Raw genomic sequence first — 19785 nt, 5'->3', positions numbered from 1 at the left:
TGTATTTAATCTGAGCTGTGTGTGTGTGTGTTTAATCTGAGGTGTGTGTGTGTGTTTAATCTGAGCTGTGTGTGTGTGTGTTTAATCTGAGGTGTGTGTGTGTGTTTAGTCTGAGGTGTGTGTGTTTAATCTGAGCTGTGTGTGTGTGTTTAATCTGAGGTGTGTGTGTGTGTGTGTTTAATCTGAGGTGTAAGTGTGTGTTTAATCTGAGCTGTGTGTTTGTGTTTAATCTGAGGTGTGTGTGTGTGTTTAATCTGAGCTGTGTGTGTGTGTTTAATCTGAGCTGTGTGTGTGTGTTTAATCTGAGGTGTGTGTGTGTGTTTAATCTGAGCTGTGTGTGTGTGTTTAATCTGAGCTGTGTGTGTGTGTTTAATCTGAGGTGTGTGTGTGTGTTTAATCTGAGCTGTGTGTGTGTGTTTAATCTGAGCTGTGTGTGTGTGTTTAATCTGAGGTGTGTGTTTGTGTTTAATCTGAGGTGTAAGTGTGTGTTTAATCTGAGCTGTGTGTGTGTGTTTAATCTGAGGTGTGTGTTTGTGTTTAATCTGAGGTGTAAGTGTGTGTTTAATCTGAGCTGTGTGTTTGTGTTTAATCTGAGCTGTGTGTGTGTGTTTAATCTGAGCTGTGTGTGTGTGTTTAATCTGAGCTGTGTGTTTGTGTTTAATCTGAGGTGTGTGTGTGTGTTTAATCTGAGGTGTGTGTGTTTAATTTGAGCTGTGTGTGTGTTTAATCTGAGGTGTGTGTGTGTGTTTAATCTGAGCTGTGTGTGTGTGTGTGTTTAATCTGAGGTGTGTGTTTTTGTTTAATCTGAGGTGTGTGTGTGTGTTTAATCTGAGCTGTGTGTTTGTGTTTAATCTGAGCTGTGTGTTTGTGTTTAATCTGAGGTGTGTGTGTGTTTAATCTGAGGTGTGTGTGTGTTTAATCTGAGCTGTGTGTGTGTGTGTGTTTAATCTGAGGTGTGTGTGTGTGTTTAATCTGAGCTGTGTGTGTGTGTGTTTAATCTGAGCTGTGTGTTTGTGTTTAATCTGAGGTGTGTGTGTGTTTAATCTGAGCTGTGTGTGTGTGTGTTTAATCTGAGGTGTGTGTGTATTTAATCTGAGCTGTGTGTGTGTGTGTTTAATCTGAGGTGTGTGTGTGTGTGTTTAATCTGAGCTGTGTGTGTGTGTGTTTAATCTGAGGTGTGTGTGTGTGTTTAGTCTGAGGTGTGTGTGTTTAATCTGAGCTGTGTGTGTGTGTTTAATCTGAGGTGTGTGTGTGTGTGTGTGTTTAATTTGAGGTGTGTGTGTGTGTGTGTGTTTAATCTGAGCTGTGTGTGTGTGTGTGTGTGTGTTTAATCTGAGGTGTGTGTGTGTGTGTGTGTGTGTGTGTGTGTTTGTGTTTATTCTGAGGTGAGTGTGTGTTTAATCTGAGCTGTGTGTGTTTAATCTGAGGTGTGTGTGTGTGTGTGTGTGTGCGTGTGTATGTGTGTGTGTGTTTCAGTGTATCACTGTGGCAGCGGTGCGGGCTGGAGCGAGCTCTTCTTCTTCACGGCTCTGAATGAGAGTGTGTTCTTCAGCCCCAGGTTTGCTCTGTTTGGAGATCTGGGGAATGAGAACCCGCAGTCTCTGAGCCGCCTGCAGAAGGAGACGCAGATCGGCACGTATGACGTCATTCTGCACATCGGTGAGACACACACACATACTTACTCACACACACACACACACACACACACACATATATACTACTGTGTATAATTGGAGCATACATTACAGCATCTGACTGTCTCCACAGGGGATTTCGCTTATGACTTGTATGAGGTAAGAAACAAACACACACACACCTTCTCATACACACTCATGCTCACTCACACACACATACAGTCATTATGTAATAATAATTATCAATAGTAATAATTAGTAACAATGTAGCAATTTTCACAAGAGGGCGGAGCTACAGATGGCTGTGCATGAGCATAGTGTCAGATGTAAAACGGCAGTGTGTGTGTTGTGAGTGCTGGTCAGGTGTGTGTGTGTTTCAGTGTGAGTGTGTGTTCATGCTTCTGTCAGTCTATGTGGCTCCTGTCTCTGTTCATCATCACCTCCACATCTATAATCCTCTTAGTCTATGCTGACATCATCTACAGCAGCTCAAACACTCTAATGGCGAATGGACAGACGGCTGCTTCTCACTCAGGCCTGCTGGAGATGCTAATGAGATGGACACTAGTGGGCGGGGCTTTCCCCCTCCGATGATGCGTACAAAGTCAGAATGTCAATCACAGTGTTTCTGCAGAGTCTGATTATAGACAAACACAATTCATTCATCTGCACCATTAGAGGCTGCTGGAGATACTCACACACTGCTCACACACACACACACACACACACACACACACTACTGGGGTTAAACCCCAAATAAAAGCCATTTTTGCATAATAGGTGCGTCTCTTGTGTTAACCTGGAGCTGTGTGCGCGTGTGTGTTTGTGTGTGCATGTGTGTGTGCGTGTGTGTGTGCGTATGTGCGTGCGTGTGTATGTGAGTGCGTGTGTGTGCGTCATGTTTTGATGAGCGTCTGCTGTTCTTCATGATCATTATTACACACAGACTCGTCAGTGTAAGTGTTTCTGCTTGTTCTGCTGTCAGACTCTGTCCATCATCTGAAAAACCACACCAGCAATATTCCCCGAATCACTGCTCTGAGATCAGTCACGGTTATGTAAGAGTGTGGAGGACTGTGCAGCTGATTTCTCTTGTGTTTTAATTGAATATACTGATGTTTCTGTGTATTTCGTTAAGGATAACGGGCGTATCGGTGATGAGTTCATGAAGCAGATTCAGTCCATCGCTGCTTATGTGCCGTACATGACCTGTCCTGGGAACCACGAGTGGGCTTTGTGAGTCTGTTTAACCCTCTCTAAAGCTGATCTCAGAACAGTCCGACTGCACACACTGTAATGTCCTGCTCAGGGCAGAATCAGAGCTCTGTCTGTGTTGAATTGTCTAGTCTCTGTCAGGAACACATCATTCTTTCCACAGTGCAGATTCAGAACATTTTTGGGAACGTTTCTTGACGTGAGTCTCTTTAATCGGGTCTGGATTCACTCAGGAGACACTGACAGATGAACAGATGATGAGCATCTCGCTTTACCCATAAACACAACATAAACTCATTTATAAAAGCCATTCTGTTTATTTTATACTTAAGCAGATTAGCCGGAAGCAGATGAGCCAGACATTGATTAGCCAGAACCAGATTAAATAGAAACGGATTAATCTGAACCAGATTAACTGGAGCTAGATTAAGCAGAAGAATCAGATTATTTGGAAGCAGAATAAGTAGATGCAGATTAGTCAGAAACAGATTAACTAGAACTAGATTGAGCAGAACCAAATTAAGCAGAACCAGATATAGCATAACTAGATGAACCAGAAGCAGATTAACCGGAAGCAGATTAGGTAGATGTAGATTAACCAGAAGCAGATTAATCTGAACCAGATTAAGTGGATCTAGATTAAGCAGAAGCAGGTTAAGAAAATACAGATTAACCGGAAGCAGATTAACCAGAACTAGATTAACCGGAAGCAGATTAAGCAGAACCAGATTAACCGGAAGCAGATTAAGCAAAACCAGATTAACCAGAAGCAGATTAAGCAGAACTAGATTACCCGGAAGCAGATTAAACATGAACTAGATTTACTGAAAGCAGATTAACCAGAACCAGATTAACCGGAAGCAGATTAACCAGAACCAGATTAACCGGAAGCAGATTAAGCAGAACTAGATTAACCAGAAGCAGATTAAGCAGAACTAGATTAACCGGAAGCAGATTAAACAGAACCAGATTAACCGGAAGCAGATTAAGCAGAACCAGATTAACCAAAAGCAGATTAAACAGAACCAGATTAACCAAAAGCAGATTAAACAGAACCAGATTAACCGGAAGCAGATTAAGCAGAACCAGATTAACCAAAAGCAGATTAAACAGAACCAGATTAACCGGAAGCAGATTAAGCAGAACCCGATTAACCGGAAGCAGATTAAGCAAAACCAGATTAACCAGAAGCAGATTAAGCAGAACTAGATTACCCGGAAGCAGATTAAACATGAACTAGATTTACTGAAAGCAGATTAACCAGAACCAGATTAGCCGGAAGCAGATTAACCAGAACCAGATTAACCGGAAGCAGATTAAACAGAACCAGATTAACCGGAAGCAGATTAAGAACCAGATTAACCAGAAGCAGATTAAACAGAACCAGATTAACCGGAAGCAGATTAAACAGAACCAGATTAACCGGAAGCAGATTAAGCAGAACCAGATTAACCGAAAGCAGATTAAACAGAACCAGATTAACCGGAAGCAGATTAAACAGAACCAGATTAACCGAAAGCAGATTAAGCAGAACCAGATTAACCGGAAGCAGATTAAGCAGAACCAGATTAACCGAAAGCAGATTAAACAGAACCAGATTAACCGAAAGCAGATTAAGCAGAACCAGATTAACCGGAAGCAGATTAAGCAGAACTAGATTAACCGGATTAATCTTAATCTTAACCGGAAGCAGATTAATCTGAGGCAAACTATCCGGAAACAAATAAAGCAGAACTAGAATAATCAAAACTAGATTAATCTGAACCAGATTGAGAAGAACCAAATTAAGCAGAACCAGATTAACCAGAAACAGATTAGCCACAAGCAGATCAAGCAGACCTAGATTAACCAGAACTAGATTAATCTGATGCAGATTAAGCGGAGCTAGATTAAGCAGAAGAACCAGATTAAGCAGATGTGCCGGAACTGCTGACGGTCACCATGAGATGATCAGTGTCTGCCTCAGTCAATCTCTACATTATGGCTGTATTTTCATGTCTGTATTTTTTTAATCAAATGTCCCTTTATTTTAGTCCATCTTTCCTTTATTGTTGTTTAATTAATATTTTTCATTCACTTCACATCATTATTTATTGTTCAGAAATGCACATTTAAATCATGTATGTTCATTTCAGAATATTTGGAATAATGTGTTGAATATTAATAGACACGAGTGCACTTTTCTGCACTTTTCTATTTACACATGCCAAAAAGATTGACTTGACTGACTTGTGTTATTTTGCAAGTATCTAAACATCATTGAATGCAGAAAAACCGACAGAATAGAAATGTAAACGCAGATTATTGATCAGATTCCTCTTCTGTCCACTGGAGGGAGGCACAGAGCTGTGTTTGAGCTCAGCCAATCACGTCAGCAACTCATTGTCATGTTCATTATTTGGTAAAGGCTGCAGTGAAGGTTTTAATGCAGGTCCTGGACTCTGTTTTTGTGCTGTGGTTTTGACTCTGTGATTTTCTGTCTGTGTTTGTTTCTCCAGTAATTTCTCTCAGTACAGGGCCCGCTTCAGTATGCCTGGAGACACCGAGGGCCTGTGGTACAGGTAGCAGACGCTCATTCATTTAGTCTCAGAAATGAACACACACATGTATGAGTTTCACAGTCCGTCTGCGTAGGGAACTAATGCTGTAATTGCTGCATGAAATATGAGGATGAAATATGGAGATTGATGATGGCGGCCAGAAGCACAAACATTAATAAACTAATATGTCTGATTATTTAACTTTAATGGCAAAATACTGTTACATGGAGTGTCTTAAATGTGCATTCTTAAAAAGGTGTCAATTTTACTTTAAATAAAAAGTAACCTTAAAGTAAATTTAAGATTTGGTTAAAATTAATTTAATAAAATAAAAAAATAATGAAGTAATATGATAATTTTTACTTGTGCATTTTTATGAGCTAAATTTAGGATGATATATGAAAATGCATCACAGGCTTTGAAAATTGTTCATTATCTTTGACCCATTTTAAAAATTACTTTAATAAATTAACATTTATTAAGTTATGCTAATTCATACTTTTGTTTAAACTTGTATTATATATTTAGTAATTATAATTATTTAATCAAAGTTTTTCCTTTGTACACTCACTGGCCACTTTATTAGGTACATCTGTCCAACTGCTCTAACGCAAATATCTACTCCGCCAATCACATGGCAGCAGCTCACTGCATTTAGGCATGTAGACATGATCGAGACAATCTGCTGCAGTTCAAAGCGAGCATCAGAATGGGGAAGAAAGGGGATTTAAGAGACTTTGAACGTGGTATTTCTGAGTATTTCAGAAACTGTTGATCTACTGGGATTTTCACGCACAACCATCTCTAGGGTTTACAGAGAAACAGAGGAAATATCCAGTGAGCGGCAGTTCTGTGGGCGCAAATGCCTTGTTGATGAGGCCAGAGGTCAGAGGAGAATGGCCAGACTGGTTCCAGCTGATAGAAAGGCAACAGTAACTCAAATAAGCACTCGTTACAACCGAGCTCTGCAGAAGAGCATCTCTGAACACACAACACATCCAACCTTGAGGCGGATGGGCTACAGCAGCAGAAGAGCACACCGGGTGCCGCTCCTGTCAGCTAAGAACAGGAAACTGAGGCTACAATTCACACAGACTCACCAAAACTGGACAATAGAAGATTGGAGAAACGTTGCTGCTCTGATGAGTCTCCATTTCTGCTGACACATTCGGATGCTCGGCTCACAATTTGGCCTCAACAACATGAAAGCATGGATCATCCTGCCTTGTATCAGCGGTTCAGGCTGGTGGTGGTGGTGTAATGGTGTGGGGGAGATTTTCTTTGGGTCCATTAGTACCAATTGAGCATCAACGCCACAGCCTACCTGAGTATTGCTGCTGACCAGGCACGTGCACACATAGGGCTCAACCTGTGCAGTGCACATGCCCTTTTTAGTCTTGGATAGAAAGTGCCCTTCCAAAATGATCAAAAGTGCCCCCGCGACGCGGCACACCCTCGGTCCCGCCCTTCAGTAGGCGCGCGACAACACCGCTCTTCAGAACGCGCGTAACAACAACACCCCCCCCCCCCCCCCCCCGCTCTACAGAACGCGCGCAACAACAACACCTCCCCCCCCGCTCTTCAGAACGCGCGCAACAACAACACCTCCTCCCCCCCGCTCTTCAGAACGCGCGCAACAACAACAACCATGCCCCCCCCGCTCTTCAAAAAATTTCTCCTGCACATGCCCTTTGGATGGTCTCTGCACGGCCCTGCTGCTGACCATGTCCATCCCTTTATGAGCACAGTGTCTCCATCTTCTGATGGCTACTTCCAGCAGGATAACGCAGCATGTCATAAAGCTCAATCATCTCTGACTGGTGAACATGACGATGAGTTCACTGTACTCAAATGGCCTCCACAGTCATCAGAGCTCAATCCAATAGAGCAGCTTTGGGATGTGGTGGAACGGGAGATTGGCATCATGGATGTGCAGCCGACAAATCTGCTTAGCCACGCCCCTAAGCCCCCACACCCCAAATCATGTCAATATGGAGCAAAATCTCTGAGGAATATTTTCAGTAGCTTGTTGAATCTATGAAAGATTAAGGCCGTTCTGAAGGCAAAAGGGGTCCAACTAAGTACCAGTAAAGTGTACCTAATAAAGTGGCCAGTGAGCATATATACTGCACATTAGGTTATTTCCTTGTAGTTGTATTAGGATTTCAGATTTTAAATGTTGGAAACCAGATTTAAGCCACACTCCTTTATTTCCATATTACTTTATTCAACTTTCAAAACAGCTTTGAAAGAGGAAAATAACTCGAACAACTACGTATTAAAGTTTGAAAATCTTGTTGGAGATAGTTTGTTTGGTTTTAAATGTATAGGTCCTTATTTAATCATTATTTAATAGTTTAATAAACCCTGGAGTGTAACTGGGGTTAATTACAACTCTTTTGAACTTTTACGACTTTAAAATATATAGATATTGTTTTCAATGTCAATGAAGTCCCCATATATGCCTGATGAACAGTTAAAAGACAGTGTTACTGGACATAACCTGTATGAATGAGCTGATTGTGTGTGGTCTAAAGCGGGTTTATCTGAGCCGAGAGTAGCAGCAGACGTGTGCAGTATTTCTCTCCTCAGTAATTGAAGAAACACACTCTCTGATGTTTATATGTGTGTGTTTGTGCGCAGCTGGAACGTGGGTCCGGCTCACATCATCTCCTTCTCCACTGAGGTCTATTTCTATTATCTGGAATACGGCCTGGATCTGCTCTTCAGACAGTATGAGTGGCTGCGCGCAGATCTACAGGTGATCAAACAATAGATAACACTACAGCAATTTAGTGTTTTTGAACCACACTACAGAACCTGAGTAAGTACTTGAATAATTCTGTTGTCGTGATTCTATTGTGATTCGACTACTATTTTAATTGATCTGTTGTGGTGATTCCACAGTTGCTATGGTAACACGGCCATAATAGTAATTGATCTGTCGTGATGATTCTACAGTTGCTATGGTAACATAACAACTAAAGTAATTGATCTGTTGGGTGATTCTTCAGTTGCTATGGTTACACGATAATTATAATAGTTGATCTGCTGCGATTCTAAAGTTGCTATGGTTACACGACAATCATAATAGTTGATTTGGTGTGGTGATTCTACAGTTGCTATGGTTACACGATAATTATAATAGTTGATCTGCTGTGATTCTAAAGTTGCTATGGTTACATGACAATTATAACAGTTGATTTGGTGTGGTGATTCTACAGTTGCTATGGTAGCATGACAACTATAGTAATTGATCTGTTGTGGTAATTATACAGTTTCTATGGCAACACGACAACTATAATTAATCTGTTGTGCTCATTTTACAGTTGCCATGGTAGCACAACTGCTAGTATTTGATCTGTTGCGGTGATTATACAGTTGCTATGGTAACACCGCAACTATAGTAATTGATTTGTTGTGGTGATTCTACAGTTGCTATGGTAACACAACAACTAAAGTAACTGACTTGTTGTTATTATGCTGTTTCCATGGTAACAAGACTACTATAGTAATTGATCTGTTTATGTGATTCAACAGTTGCTATGGTAACACGACACTTTTCATAGTTAATCTGTTGTGGTGGTTCTACAGTTGCTATGGTAACAGTATTGTGATTTTTGTCAGGAGGCGAATCGTCCAGAGAATCGAGCTGAGCGTCCGTGGATCATCACGATGGGACACAGACCCATGTACTGCTCTAATGACGATGATGACGACTGCACTCACTTCCAAAGCTATGTATGTCTGAATAACACCTGAATTATAGGAGAAAAGTTACAGGATAGGATAAAAACAAGAGTCTGCTTATCTCAGTCTGAGGAGTCAAATGCAGGATGATTCAAATGAGTGATTCCCTCTCGATTCACTCTCTGCTGCAGGTTTAAACTCACAACACTAGCTGTACTCTCATTGAAAACTTAGTGAAAGTCAGTGTAAATAGTATTCTGCGTGTAAATATTTTAATAAACACACAATATAATTATTAATTATAGTTCAACATTTGAATCTGAATTTGCTGCAGGCTTTTATTTAAGTTTGATGATGCATTTACAACTGAAACTGAATATTAAGTAGGGGCGAGGGTTTTTTTAAGCTCCTGCTCATCTTTTATTAGCTAAGCACAAGCCCGGATAAAGAATTCCGAGGCACAATGTCTTATAGGCCCCCTATTTGGCCACACCCCTATAGTTGAATTAAAAAGTTAGATTAATATAATAATATTTCTAATAAAATGAATCTATAATGTATTGCCTGCATTTTTAAAATAAATGATATACAGTACATCAGTACATATATAGTCTTTAAAAGATGTAACTTTTTATAAAGCATTTAAAGCACACTGAAAAAAAAATACTGATAAAACTAGTGAAAATGAATGGATTTTAATATACTTTTTCAACTTCACAGGAGCAGTACTAAAAATTATATTTAAGGGTATTTTCAATGTATAACTTCTACAAACTTTAATTTGGATATAACACCTGTCCAGCTCTATGAATCTGAGTCTTCTATAACAGGGATTCCCAAACTTTTTTATTCCGGGACCCACCTAGGCAAGTAACTCAATCTCAAGACCCCCTGTAATATTTTAATATGGAAAACTGGGTAAAAAAATGTCTCCGTTCAAATCAGTCAAGAATATATGGTGAGCGGCTGTTTGGATTTTGTGATTGGATATGCACATAATGAGGCTGAAGTGCTGTTTGTGGGATGCTGGCTGTAACTCTGATCATTTTTTTGTTGATAAAGATCCTCTTCTCTATTTAGAGGAGAATATGATCAACCTTTGATTAAGCCCCTGGATGATGATCAAGCCCCGTCACATCTCAGTAAACTCCACTGCTGGTGTAGTCATCAGAAACTAAATGGCTTTTTAATCGACTACTGCAAGCTGAGAAAACGTCAGATAAATATGCCAATGCATTTAACATTATTGCTGAATAGATCTAATATTTACACATTTGCTGGAGGAAGGAATCATGGGGTTAGTTACATTACTATTACTATTTTCCTTAACATCTATTCTGACGTTTCTGACGTTAACACTAACAGACAGCACTATAGATATTTATTGATTAGCAATCTGTCAACGCTGGGATGTAAAAAAATATGGGACAACACATAGCTTCAATACATAGCAAACATTAGAAAATATTGACAATACAATAAGAGGTTTAGCCTATTAAAATCAATGGCCTATCCAGAATTAAATAAAGCTATAAAATCTGTTTCACTTTTAATTGTATTTGCATATTGATTAAAGTTACTGTAGTTATTTAGTGAAGAGCAGCATATCAATCTCTCATTGTGTTTTGCTTGATATCAGAGGTGTTCATGTGAGAATGCACAGATCTATAATGAAGCATTCCACTACTTTAGTAACTGTTTGTGCTCATTTAAGAGAAAATTAGTAGTGTTTAAAATAAAACACGCAGGACGGAGCAAAAAAAACAAAAAAACTAAAACAATAAGCACTTTCCCATCGGTCCCTTACTGAGAGCTCTGCTCAGCGCGAGCTCTCCCGGCTAAACGCAGATTGCGAGAGCTCAAACGGAGCAGTGCTCATTATGTCGAGCGGAAAAAAAGAAAAAGGCCGCTGTGAAACAGAACCAGCTTTGGTTTTTTGTAGGAAACACACTTTAGATATGTTTAGGGTAAGAGGTTTTTGAGTGTGAAGTAGCCGGGCTTCTTCCCTTTATCTCTGGCGACCGCACTGGTTCACACACACCCACAGACGCTCACATACATACGCACATACATATGTCTACTCACCTCTCCTTTTCCTCTCAGTATGCTGCTAGTGACAAAGGGCCCTGTCATCTCGCACGCATCCAGTCATCCATTCCATATCTCCATTTTCCCGCAGGTTAACATTAAGCATACATTTACACACACCTTTGTGTTCGTGTCTTTGTGTTTTTGTTTCGTCATTTGTCCGGGAAAGTTGGTCTTCAGTGTTGTGCCGGCCAAACCGAGCGAGCGAATGGCGCCGGCTTATGACGTCACCGGCCGCGCCATGGCAGCACCAATCACAGAAGCGCCAACCGTACCAATTGTTTGTGTTTGTAGGGTACAGCCAGCGTTGTAGAGGAGCGATATATGTCATTAAACCTCTGATTGTTGGTTGTTTTATGTATGTATGTATGTCAGATATTATTAGTAGCTGTGTGCTTTTATATTTAGAGATGCCACATTTAAATGTTTAATGGTGTGATGTAGACGTTTACCTGAATTTACCTGTTTATGGTATGCTCCAAAAAGGGGGCGGAGTCTAGCCTTTAAAAGGAGACGGCAGACTCAGAAACGGGGTCAGTTTACCTGGCTAGCGAGCGTGTTGTGGCAGAACCGTAAGCAATTCCCTTTATGAATCTATTGTCTGTGTGACATAGATTTCTCTCGTATATATTGTAGATATATTGTTTTGTGTTGTATATATCGTATTTTGTTTTTTTGTTTTATTGAGTTGTTACTTTGTTTTTTTTTGTACATACCTTTTGGGAAATAGGTCACTGTACATTTATCTGCACTGGACTGTTTTGCGTTATCCTTGTAAATAAACCATCTTTTTTACACTTCTGGGATAAGGCCATCATTTTTGAGAACTCTTTATTTTTATTTATTTTTTTGCTGGTGTTGGGCATCCCACACCTGGTAGTGAACCCATTCCGGGTCCATTACATAATTACTCACGGCGGCACGGGAACCATTCTGACACGTACCACTCTGTAGTGAGCACTATCACCGCTCGAAGCTCACAGGGTGCCACAGCAGGTGGCAGTAGTGAGTTTGTGGGTCGCTGGCCGTCGCAGAGTTATTGCCGTCTATCGTACAGGTTTTGATTCACCACAATGTAAATATAGCTGCAGCTATGTGAAGTTGCGCGACCCACCTTTGTTCACTGTGCGGCCCACAGTTTGAAAACCCCTGTTCTATAATACACACACTTGTTAATGATTCCTACTTGTCTTCCTCGTGATGAAGAGAAGGCAAAATCTGATGTGTAATGGGTAAAAAAAGAAGTATGTGTTCAATAGACGGTGTATTCGAACCGGGTTCATGATCGATCGCATCAAAACATGTTGCCATGCGCTGTGCGAACTACGCCACTCACACTGCTGTTAGTTGCGCTCTTTACTAATGTTGTCTCTGTCAATCAAACCCTGATGGCTGGGAATCACTCAACTAGCTTATTCCAACCAGGTGCGCTTTTGCACTTAGCCTAAATAGACGCTCCAAAATCGGCATTTTTTCCCCCCTCGCAGGGGCCCGAAGTGCGCACGGGCCCCTGAGCTTGTGCCCATAATGCTGATTGGTTAATCCAGCCCTGGCTAAACATACTTTCACCAATCACAGCTGAGTGAAACCAGCTTTTACAAACAATTCTTACATTTCAGAGGATGTAGTTTAGAAAGATTTGAGTAATACTAATCCTAATTATTTTTACATTTCAAGTTTTAATTGTGTTATTAACATTTTGATTTTAAAAGAAGCCTGGATCTAAACATTCAGATTTATAATACATGTAAACAGGAAGCTGCTGCCGCTTTTTATTTAAGCATATTGATGTATTTACAACCGAAACTGGCTGTTGAGTAGGGGCGGGATTTATTTAGGCCCCTCCTCTCATCTTTCACTAAAAGTTGAAGGGGCGTGGCTAAACATATTTCGCCCAATCAAAGTCATCAGAGTAAAACAAGAGCAGAAGCAGATTTTGATTAAAGATGAACAAAACAATTTCTTTCAGATAATTAACGTATTACCCGGATTACTCGTTCACTTTCAGGCTGATAATATGTGGAAGCGAAATAAACATTGACTGATCTGCTGTTCTGCTTCAGGTGCGACTCGGACGCAACGACACCAAGCCTCCTGCTCCTGGACTGGAGGAGTTATTCTATCAGTACGGTGAGAGTCGCTCTGTTGATTATTACTCCATAATAATATTTCAATAACACTATATTGAGCTTAATCAGTTTCTTTTCAACCCCTGCCTTTAAAATCATTGAGTCAGAAACGTTCTGCAACACACACACACACATACACACACACACACACACACACACACACACACACACACACACACACACACACCAAACATTTTTTATTGTTACCCTTTTTTGTTCTTTCCTATTATGTGCCTATTGCTGTTACTGGTTTTATACTATTATCGTTTGTTTATTTTTTTCTCTGTGCAGCCTTGTGCCAGTTGGAAACGTGCTTTATACATACATAAATTGAACTTGAACTATATTAATATGAATATAACTATTAATATCTATATTCTGATCACACACACTGAACTTGTTTTACTATGATCTATATTGTAATCATGTAATCCAAACTATCAGAAAACATTGATTTTATTTCTGTGTGTGTGTGTGTGCATGTGCATGTGCTCATGGGTTTGTTTGAATTTGTGTGCATGCGTGGATATGTGTGCATGCATGCTTATGTGTGTGTGCGCGCACGCGTTTGTGTATTCTATGTGTGCGCGTATGTGTGTGCGCCTTTATGTGTGGCATTGATGTATGTGCTCATGTGTTTGTTGGAATTTGTGCGCGCGCGCGCGTGTGTGTGTGTGTGTGTGTGTGCGCGCATGTGTATGTGCTCGTGTTTGTTTGAATTTGTGTGCGTGTGTGTGTGTGTGTGTGTGTGTTCGCGCTTATGTGTATGTGTGCGCGTGTGTGTGTGCCTTTGTGTGTGCGCATGTGTGTGCTCATGTGTTTGTTTGAATTTGTGTGCGTGTGTGTGTGCGTATGTATGCATGTGCATGTATGTGTGTGTGCCTTTGTGTGTGCGCATGTGTGTGCTCATGTTTGTTTGAATTTGTGTGCGTGCGTGCGTGCGTGCGTGTGTGTGTGTGTGTGTGTGTGTGTGTGTTTGTGTGTGTGTGTGTGCGTGCATGCATGTGTATATGCTCATGTGTTTGTTTGAATGTGTGTTTGTGTGCATGTGGATATTTGTGTGTGTGCGCGTGTGTCTGTGTCTGTGTCCGTGTGTGTGTGTGTGTGCGTGTGCGTGTGCATGCTTATGTGGGTGTGCGTGCGTGTGTGTGTGTGTGTGTGTGTTTCAGGAGTGGATCTGGAGCTCTGGGCTCATGAACACACATATGAGAGACTCTGGCCTGTGTATGATTACAAGGTGAGTCCTGCAAATCCCTTCTGAAGAGTTTCTGAAGCAGACTGTGCTTACTCTGTCTGATATGTGTGTGTGTGTGTGTGTGTGTGTGTGTGTGTGTGTGTGTGTGCATGCATGCGTGTGTGTTACAGGTGTTTAACGGGAGCTCTGAAGAGCCGTATGTGAACCCTAAAGCACCAGTGCACATCATCACCGGTTCAGCTGTGAGTAAAACACAACACTAGTAGGCCGTTCACACACACACACACACACACATACACACACACACGTTCATATTTTTCCTCTGCAGTGCACTACTTTAATTGAGTTTTTCAGTGTAAACACACACTTGGATGCGTTTGACTGTCTGTGTGTGTTTTGAAGCACTGCGCACATGAGCGTCTCATGTTTTAGATGCTGTGTCGAGTTAAAAGGTCTTGAACTGTCACACACAGCACAGCTCATTACTGTCAGTCACACAGCAGTGCACCAATCAGAAGAGCATGGAGGCGGGGCGACCGTTCTACAGTTTATAGTGGAAAGTTGGCATGACGACTGTTTTATTTACCACTGTATGACGGAGGAGCAGCACTAGTGTCCTCCTCATCTCCTCCTCCTGTTGTGATTTCCGACTATTGTATCTGTGTAATAACTCTAACCATTCAGCGGAGTGATATGGAGCTACTCTAAACCTGCCGGAACTACTTTAGCTGTGCCTTTATCTGACAATAACCAAACACCTGAGAGTGACCATCAGCCAATCAGAATCCAGCATTCAGCAGTGTATAACAATAAATTAAGGATTAGTTCAGGTGTGTGTTCACGATAAAATATCGGCACACCTTACACTACTCATCAGCCAATCAGAATAGAGCATTACATTATATTATGCAAATCAGACTGGAACTTAAAGGTCATGTTGAGTGCAGTGCATTATGGGATGGAGTGTGTTTATGTAGTGTGTGTGTGTGTGTGTGTGTTTGTTTTGTCAGGGATGTCGAGAGAAACACGACGGCTTCATCCCGAAACCTCGCGACTGGAGTGCGTTCAGAAGCACAGATTACGGATACACACGTCTGCAGCTGATCAACAACACACACCTGTACCTGGAGCAGGTGTCGGACGACCAGGTGAACAGCGCTTCACACACGCGCACACATACACATGTGGCTGTTATCCAGACTAATATGAGGTGTGTGTGTGTGTGTGTGTGTCTGTGTGTGTGTGTGTGTATGTGTTTTTGTTTGTGTGTGAATATTTGTATTTGTGTGTGTGTGTGTGTGTATGTGTTTTTGTTTGTGTGTGAATATTTGTATTTGTGTGTGTGTGTGTTTGTGTGTGTGTGTGTGTGTGTGTATGTGTTTGTGTGTGTTTGTGTGTGTGTTTGTGTGTGTGTATTTTTGTGTTTTGTATGTGTGTGCGTGTTTGTTTGTGTGTGTGTGTGTGTGTGTGTGTGTATTTTTGTGTGTGTTTGTGTATTTTTGTGTTTTGTTTGTGTGTAAATGTTTGTGTCTTGTGTGGGTATATTTTTTATTTGTATGTGTGTGCGTACTTGTTTGTGTGTGTGTATTTGTGTTTTGTGTGTTGTATGTGAGTGCATGTTTGTTTTTGTTTGTGTGTGTGTATTTGTGATTTTGTGTATGTGCATGTTTGTGTGTGTTTTTTATATGTATGAGCATGTTTGTTTTTATCTGTGTGTGTTTGTTGTTTTGTTTGTGTGCATGTGTTTTTGTGTATTTGTGTTTCTTTGTGTTTGTGTGCATGTTTGTGTATGTGTGTGTGTTTGTGTTTGTGCATTTATGTGCATGTGTGTATTTTTGCATGCATGTCTGTGTGTATATTTGTGTGCGTGTGTGTATGTGTGTGTGTGTGTGTGTGTGTGCGCAGTACGGGAAGGTGATCGATCAGATGACACTGGTGAAAGAGAAACATGGACCAGACGCATGGAGATGAAGATACACACACACACACACACTTACACACAAACACACACAAACTGACACTTAAACAAAAACACACATATAAACACATACACATGCAAACACACACATGCACTCACAGTCTATAGACACATAAACACACTCACTCAAACAGACACAAATCTACAACAAACACAACGCTCACAAACACACACATACACACTACAAACAAACCAACAAAGGCACTACAGAAAAACACACACTCGCTCTCTCAGGGAAACACACTCTCTCCCACCTACAATGAGATGCACTTTAATCACACAAATGACACACACACACACACACACACACACACACACACACACACACACACACACACACACACACACACACACATTCACAGTCTGCCATGGACTGATGAACACACTCGTCTTCCTTCTGCTGATGCACACACACTGTATTAATGAGATGAGTAAGACTGGCTTTAATATACCTTTGATAAAAAACTACAACACTTGGTTCCAAACCCCCCCTGGTTTTGGCAGCTGAGCTGAACCAGACGGTGATAGAAGTGCAATAATATTAACAGTACTGTGAAAAATAACATAAATCATAACATAATTATTGATAACAAAGTGAATATCAATAAATCAAATGATGAGAAAGTCAGACATTTTAGATTTGTTTTAATTAAATTCAAGTTTTACAAATAAACCTGAATTGAATCAATTGTGCTGCTTTTCACAATAATTATCATCTAAAATCAGCTTTTACAAAAAATAAATAATTAACTCTGCATTTTGTGCATGTTTACGGGGAGAAAGAGCTCTGCAATACTTTTTTATTTTAAGCTAATTATGAAGTATTTAGTGCACAGAATAAGAGACGATTTGCTGAAAATCAAGTTTGGATACAGGAGCAGGTGCCGTCAGTGTTTATTGTGTGTAATCGTGTGTGTTTAGATGTCCAGCAGGGTTTGAAACCAAGTTATATATATATATATATAGTTGAAGTCAGAATTATTAGCTGCTCTATAATCTGCTCTCCGTTAAACAGAAATTGGGGGAAAAAAAAATAAACGGCAAATAATTCTAAATCAACTGTATGTTTGTATATATGTATATATGTGTGTGTGTGTATATATATATATATATATATATATATATATATATATATATATATATATATATTAGTGCTGTCAATCGATTAAAAAAATTAACTAATTAATCGCACCTTTCTAAAAAAATTTATCGCGATTAATCACATTTAAAATACTGAAGATTGTAATTTTGCCTCTTTAAATGTGAAATTAATGTAAACGCAAGACAAAAAGTATTTAAATTCAAAATATAATTGTTTAATAGAATTTTTAACTTGTAACACAGATTTCTTCATGCAAACAACATACCCACAATAAACCATCAAGATCCTGGCTTGACAGCCATATTTATTACAGAAATTAAAACACAGGCATGGTAATGACATTTACATTTCAAAACAATCAATGCCAATAAAGAAAACATTGATTTCCATGTTGGATTCTAAGTGGACTGCAAAAGAAATGCCAAAATACAGGAATTGCAGAAAAATTATAATAATAAACTCTAGAATATAAACTATTGCACTCATTGTAAAGTTTTATTGCTGTGAGTTGAGAACATTAATTATAGAGTAGAAACAATTTTGCTTAATCCTCCTTTACATTCATCCAGTTGCTAAGATTAGGAGTATCCCGCAAGTGCACAGAGACTCCCAAATGCCCGCAAATGAATGATAATTTCTTGCAAACCGGTCGATAAATATATTGCACACCCCTCTCGCCCCTACTCAGATACGTCGCTCACTCCACCCCTGACACAGACACACACACAGACAGACACACACAACGCGCTGCAGACGTTTTGGCCCCAACGGCCTTCCATACTGGAGCGACTCCCCTCAGATTCAACACGCATGATCACGTTCATCAAATTTGCTTAAACTAAGCGTCCTAAAGTATTACTGTATTTCACAAGGATTCTGACACAACAACGCGAAGCATACGCTTTCATTGCGTTTAATGAGGAAACACGCTAAACTTGGAGGCTCATGCTGAAAGGCAGAGTAATGCCCTGTCTTTGACAGCTCGCGACTTCACCAGAGACGTTCTGAGTACATTTATATAAGACACCAATACTCCGATTTTAATATGATTAAGATAATACTCTTATTAAAATTCTACCGTGTAGCCTTAAAAGAAACCTTACCTTAAAGGAACACCGAGTCACGAAATGCGGAGGATTTTCTTTCTGTTCGCCATGCGGTATCAACTTACAACAGAAGTCGAAAGTTAAAAATGAAACACCTGAATGAAACTCTGGAGAGCCTGGTGATACGACTTATTGTTTTATACTGAAACTTGCCTTCAAAAAGTGCTTCCTTGGTCTTATCCACATTTATTGCATGTTAAACACACGTCCACCACAACAGGAAGTAAAAAAAACCTGCAACTGCGTTAATTGCGTTCATTTTTTTAACGCGTTAATTATTTAAAATTAATCGCATGCGTTAAAACGTTAATTTTGACAGCACTAATATATATATATATATATATATATATATATATATATATATATATATATATATATATATATATATATATATAATCAACATAATCTCACAGCAATTCATAACTTTTTGATTTAGTGGCAAATTTTACAATTCAGTAAGATTTTCTCATCCCCCAATGACGGTTGGGTTTAGGGGTGGGGTTAGGGTGAAAATCGTACAATTTTGTACGACTGAACTCGTAAGAATTAGCCACTAAACTGACAAAACGTAAAATACTTACGTTTCTCATGAGATCAGGCTGATACATATATCCACACGTTGCTGTTTTACTTTTTTAAATAAATTACTTCTCATAAGAGTGTCTGGATTACTGTCAGCTTTTTAATCAATGTTAGTTTCATTATTTTAATATATATAAAATAAACAAGCAAGATGTATGTAGATATCAGATCATTTATTTTACTCTGACAGAGACAGTTAAAGCTGTTGATTTGGATGTTGGGGAAATGGGTGTGGCTATTGGGATGTAGGCGGGGCTTGCTGTTATTGCTTGTTATTGTTAAAAGGGGTAATTTTATAAATATAAAATAAGTATTTAAGGACCGGGCGGGAGACGTACTATTTCCAGGAGATTATCATTCATTTGCGGGCATCTTCCAGGAGACTTGGGATGTCTGGTGTCCTGAGTCATGGCTGGGCGCCGCAAACAGCTGCTGTCGCCGGTGTGTGTGTGTGTGTACCCTGGTAGAAACCTATATTTAGAATTGTAAAATGCATGGCACTGCGTGGTGCGACGCAGCATGTAGC

General features: G+C 40.0%; 2 protein-coding genes across 2 annotated transcripts in view; one reads left to right on the top strand and one right to left on the bottom strand.

Moving 5' to 3' along the window:
- Positions 1–19334, top strand: part of acp7 (acid phosphatase 7, tartrate resistant (putative)) — a 24935-nt gene extending 5601 nt beyond the window's left edge. Inside the window, 12 exon segments of the mRNA NM_001099250.1 lie at positions 1477–1659; positions 1768–1793; positions 2773–2870; positions 5348–5410; positions 8033–8150; positions 9017–9130; positions 13231–13297; positions 14466–14533; positions 14662–14733; positions 15502–15639; positions 16397–17566; positions 19028–19334. Coding sequence (NP_001092720.1) covers positions 1477–1659; positions 1768–1793; positions 2773–2870; positions 5348–5410; positions 8033–8150; positions 9017–9130; positions 13231–13297; positions 14466–14533; positions 14662–14733; positions 15502–15639; positions 16397–16462 — 1013 coding nt within the window. The 3' untranslated portion in view covers positions 16463–17566; positions 19028–19334.
- The window catches only part of LOC141378485 (KATNB1-like protein 1), a 43379-nt gene that overhangs the window by 13562 nt on the left and 10032 nt on the right, over positions 1–19785 (bottom strand). The window lies entirely within an intron of this gene.

This window comes from Danio rerio, chromosome 17, assembly GCF_049306965.1.
Source record: "Danio rerio strain Tuebingen ecotype United States chromosome 17, GRCz12tu, whole genome shotgun sequence".
NCBI lineage: Eukaryota > Metazoa > Chordata > Actinopteri > Cypriniformes > Danionidae > Danio > Danio rerio.
This window is presented reverse-complemented; position numbering and strand designations above follow the sequence as displayed.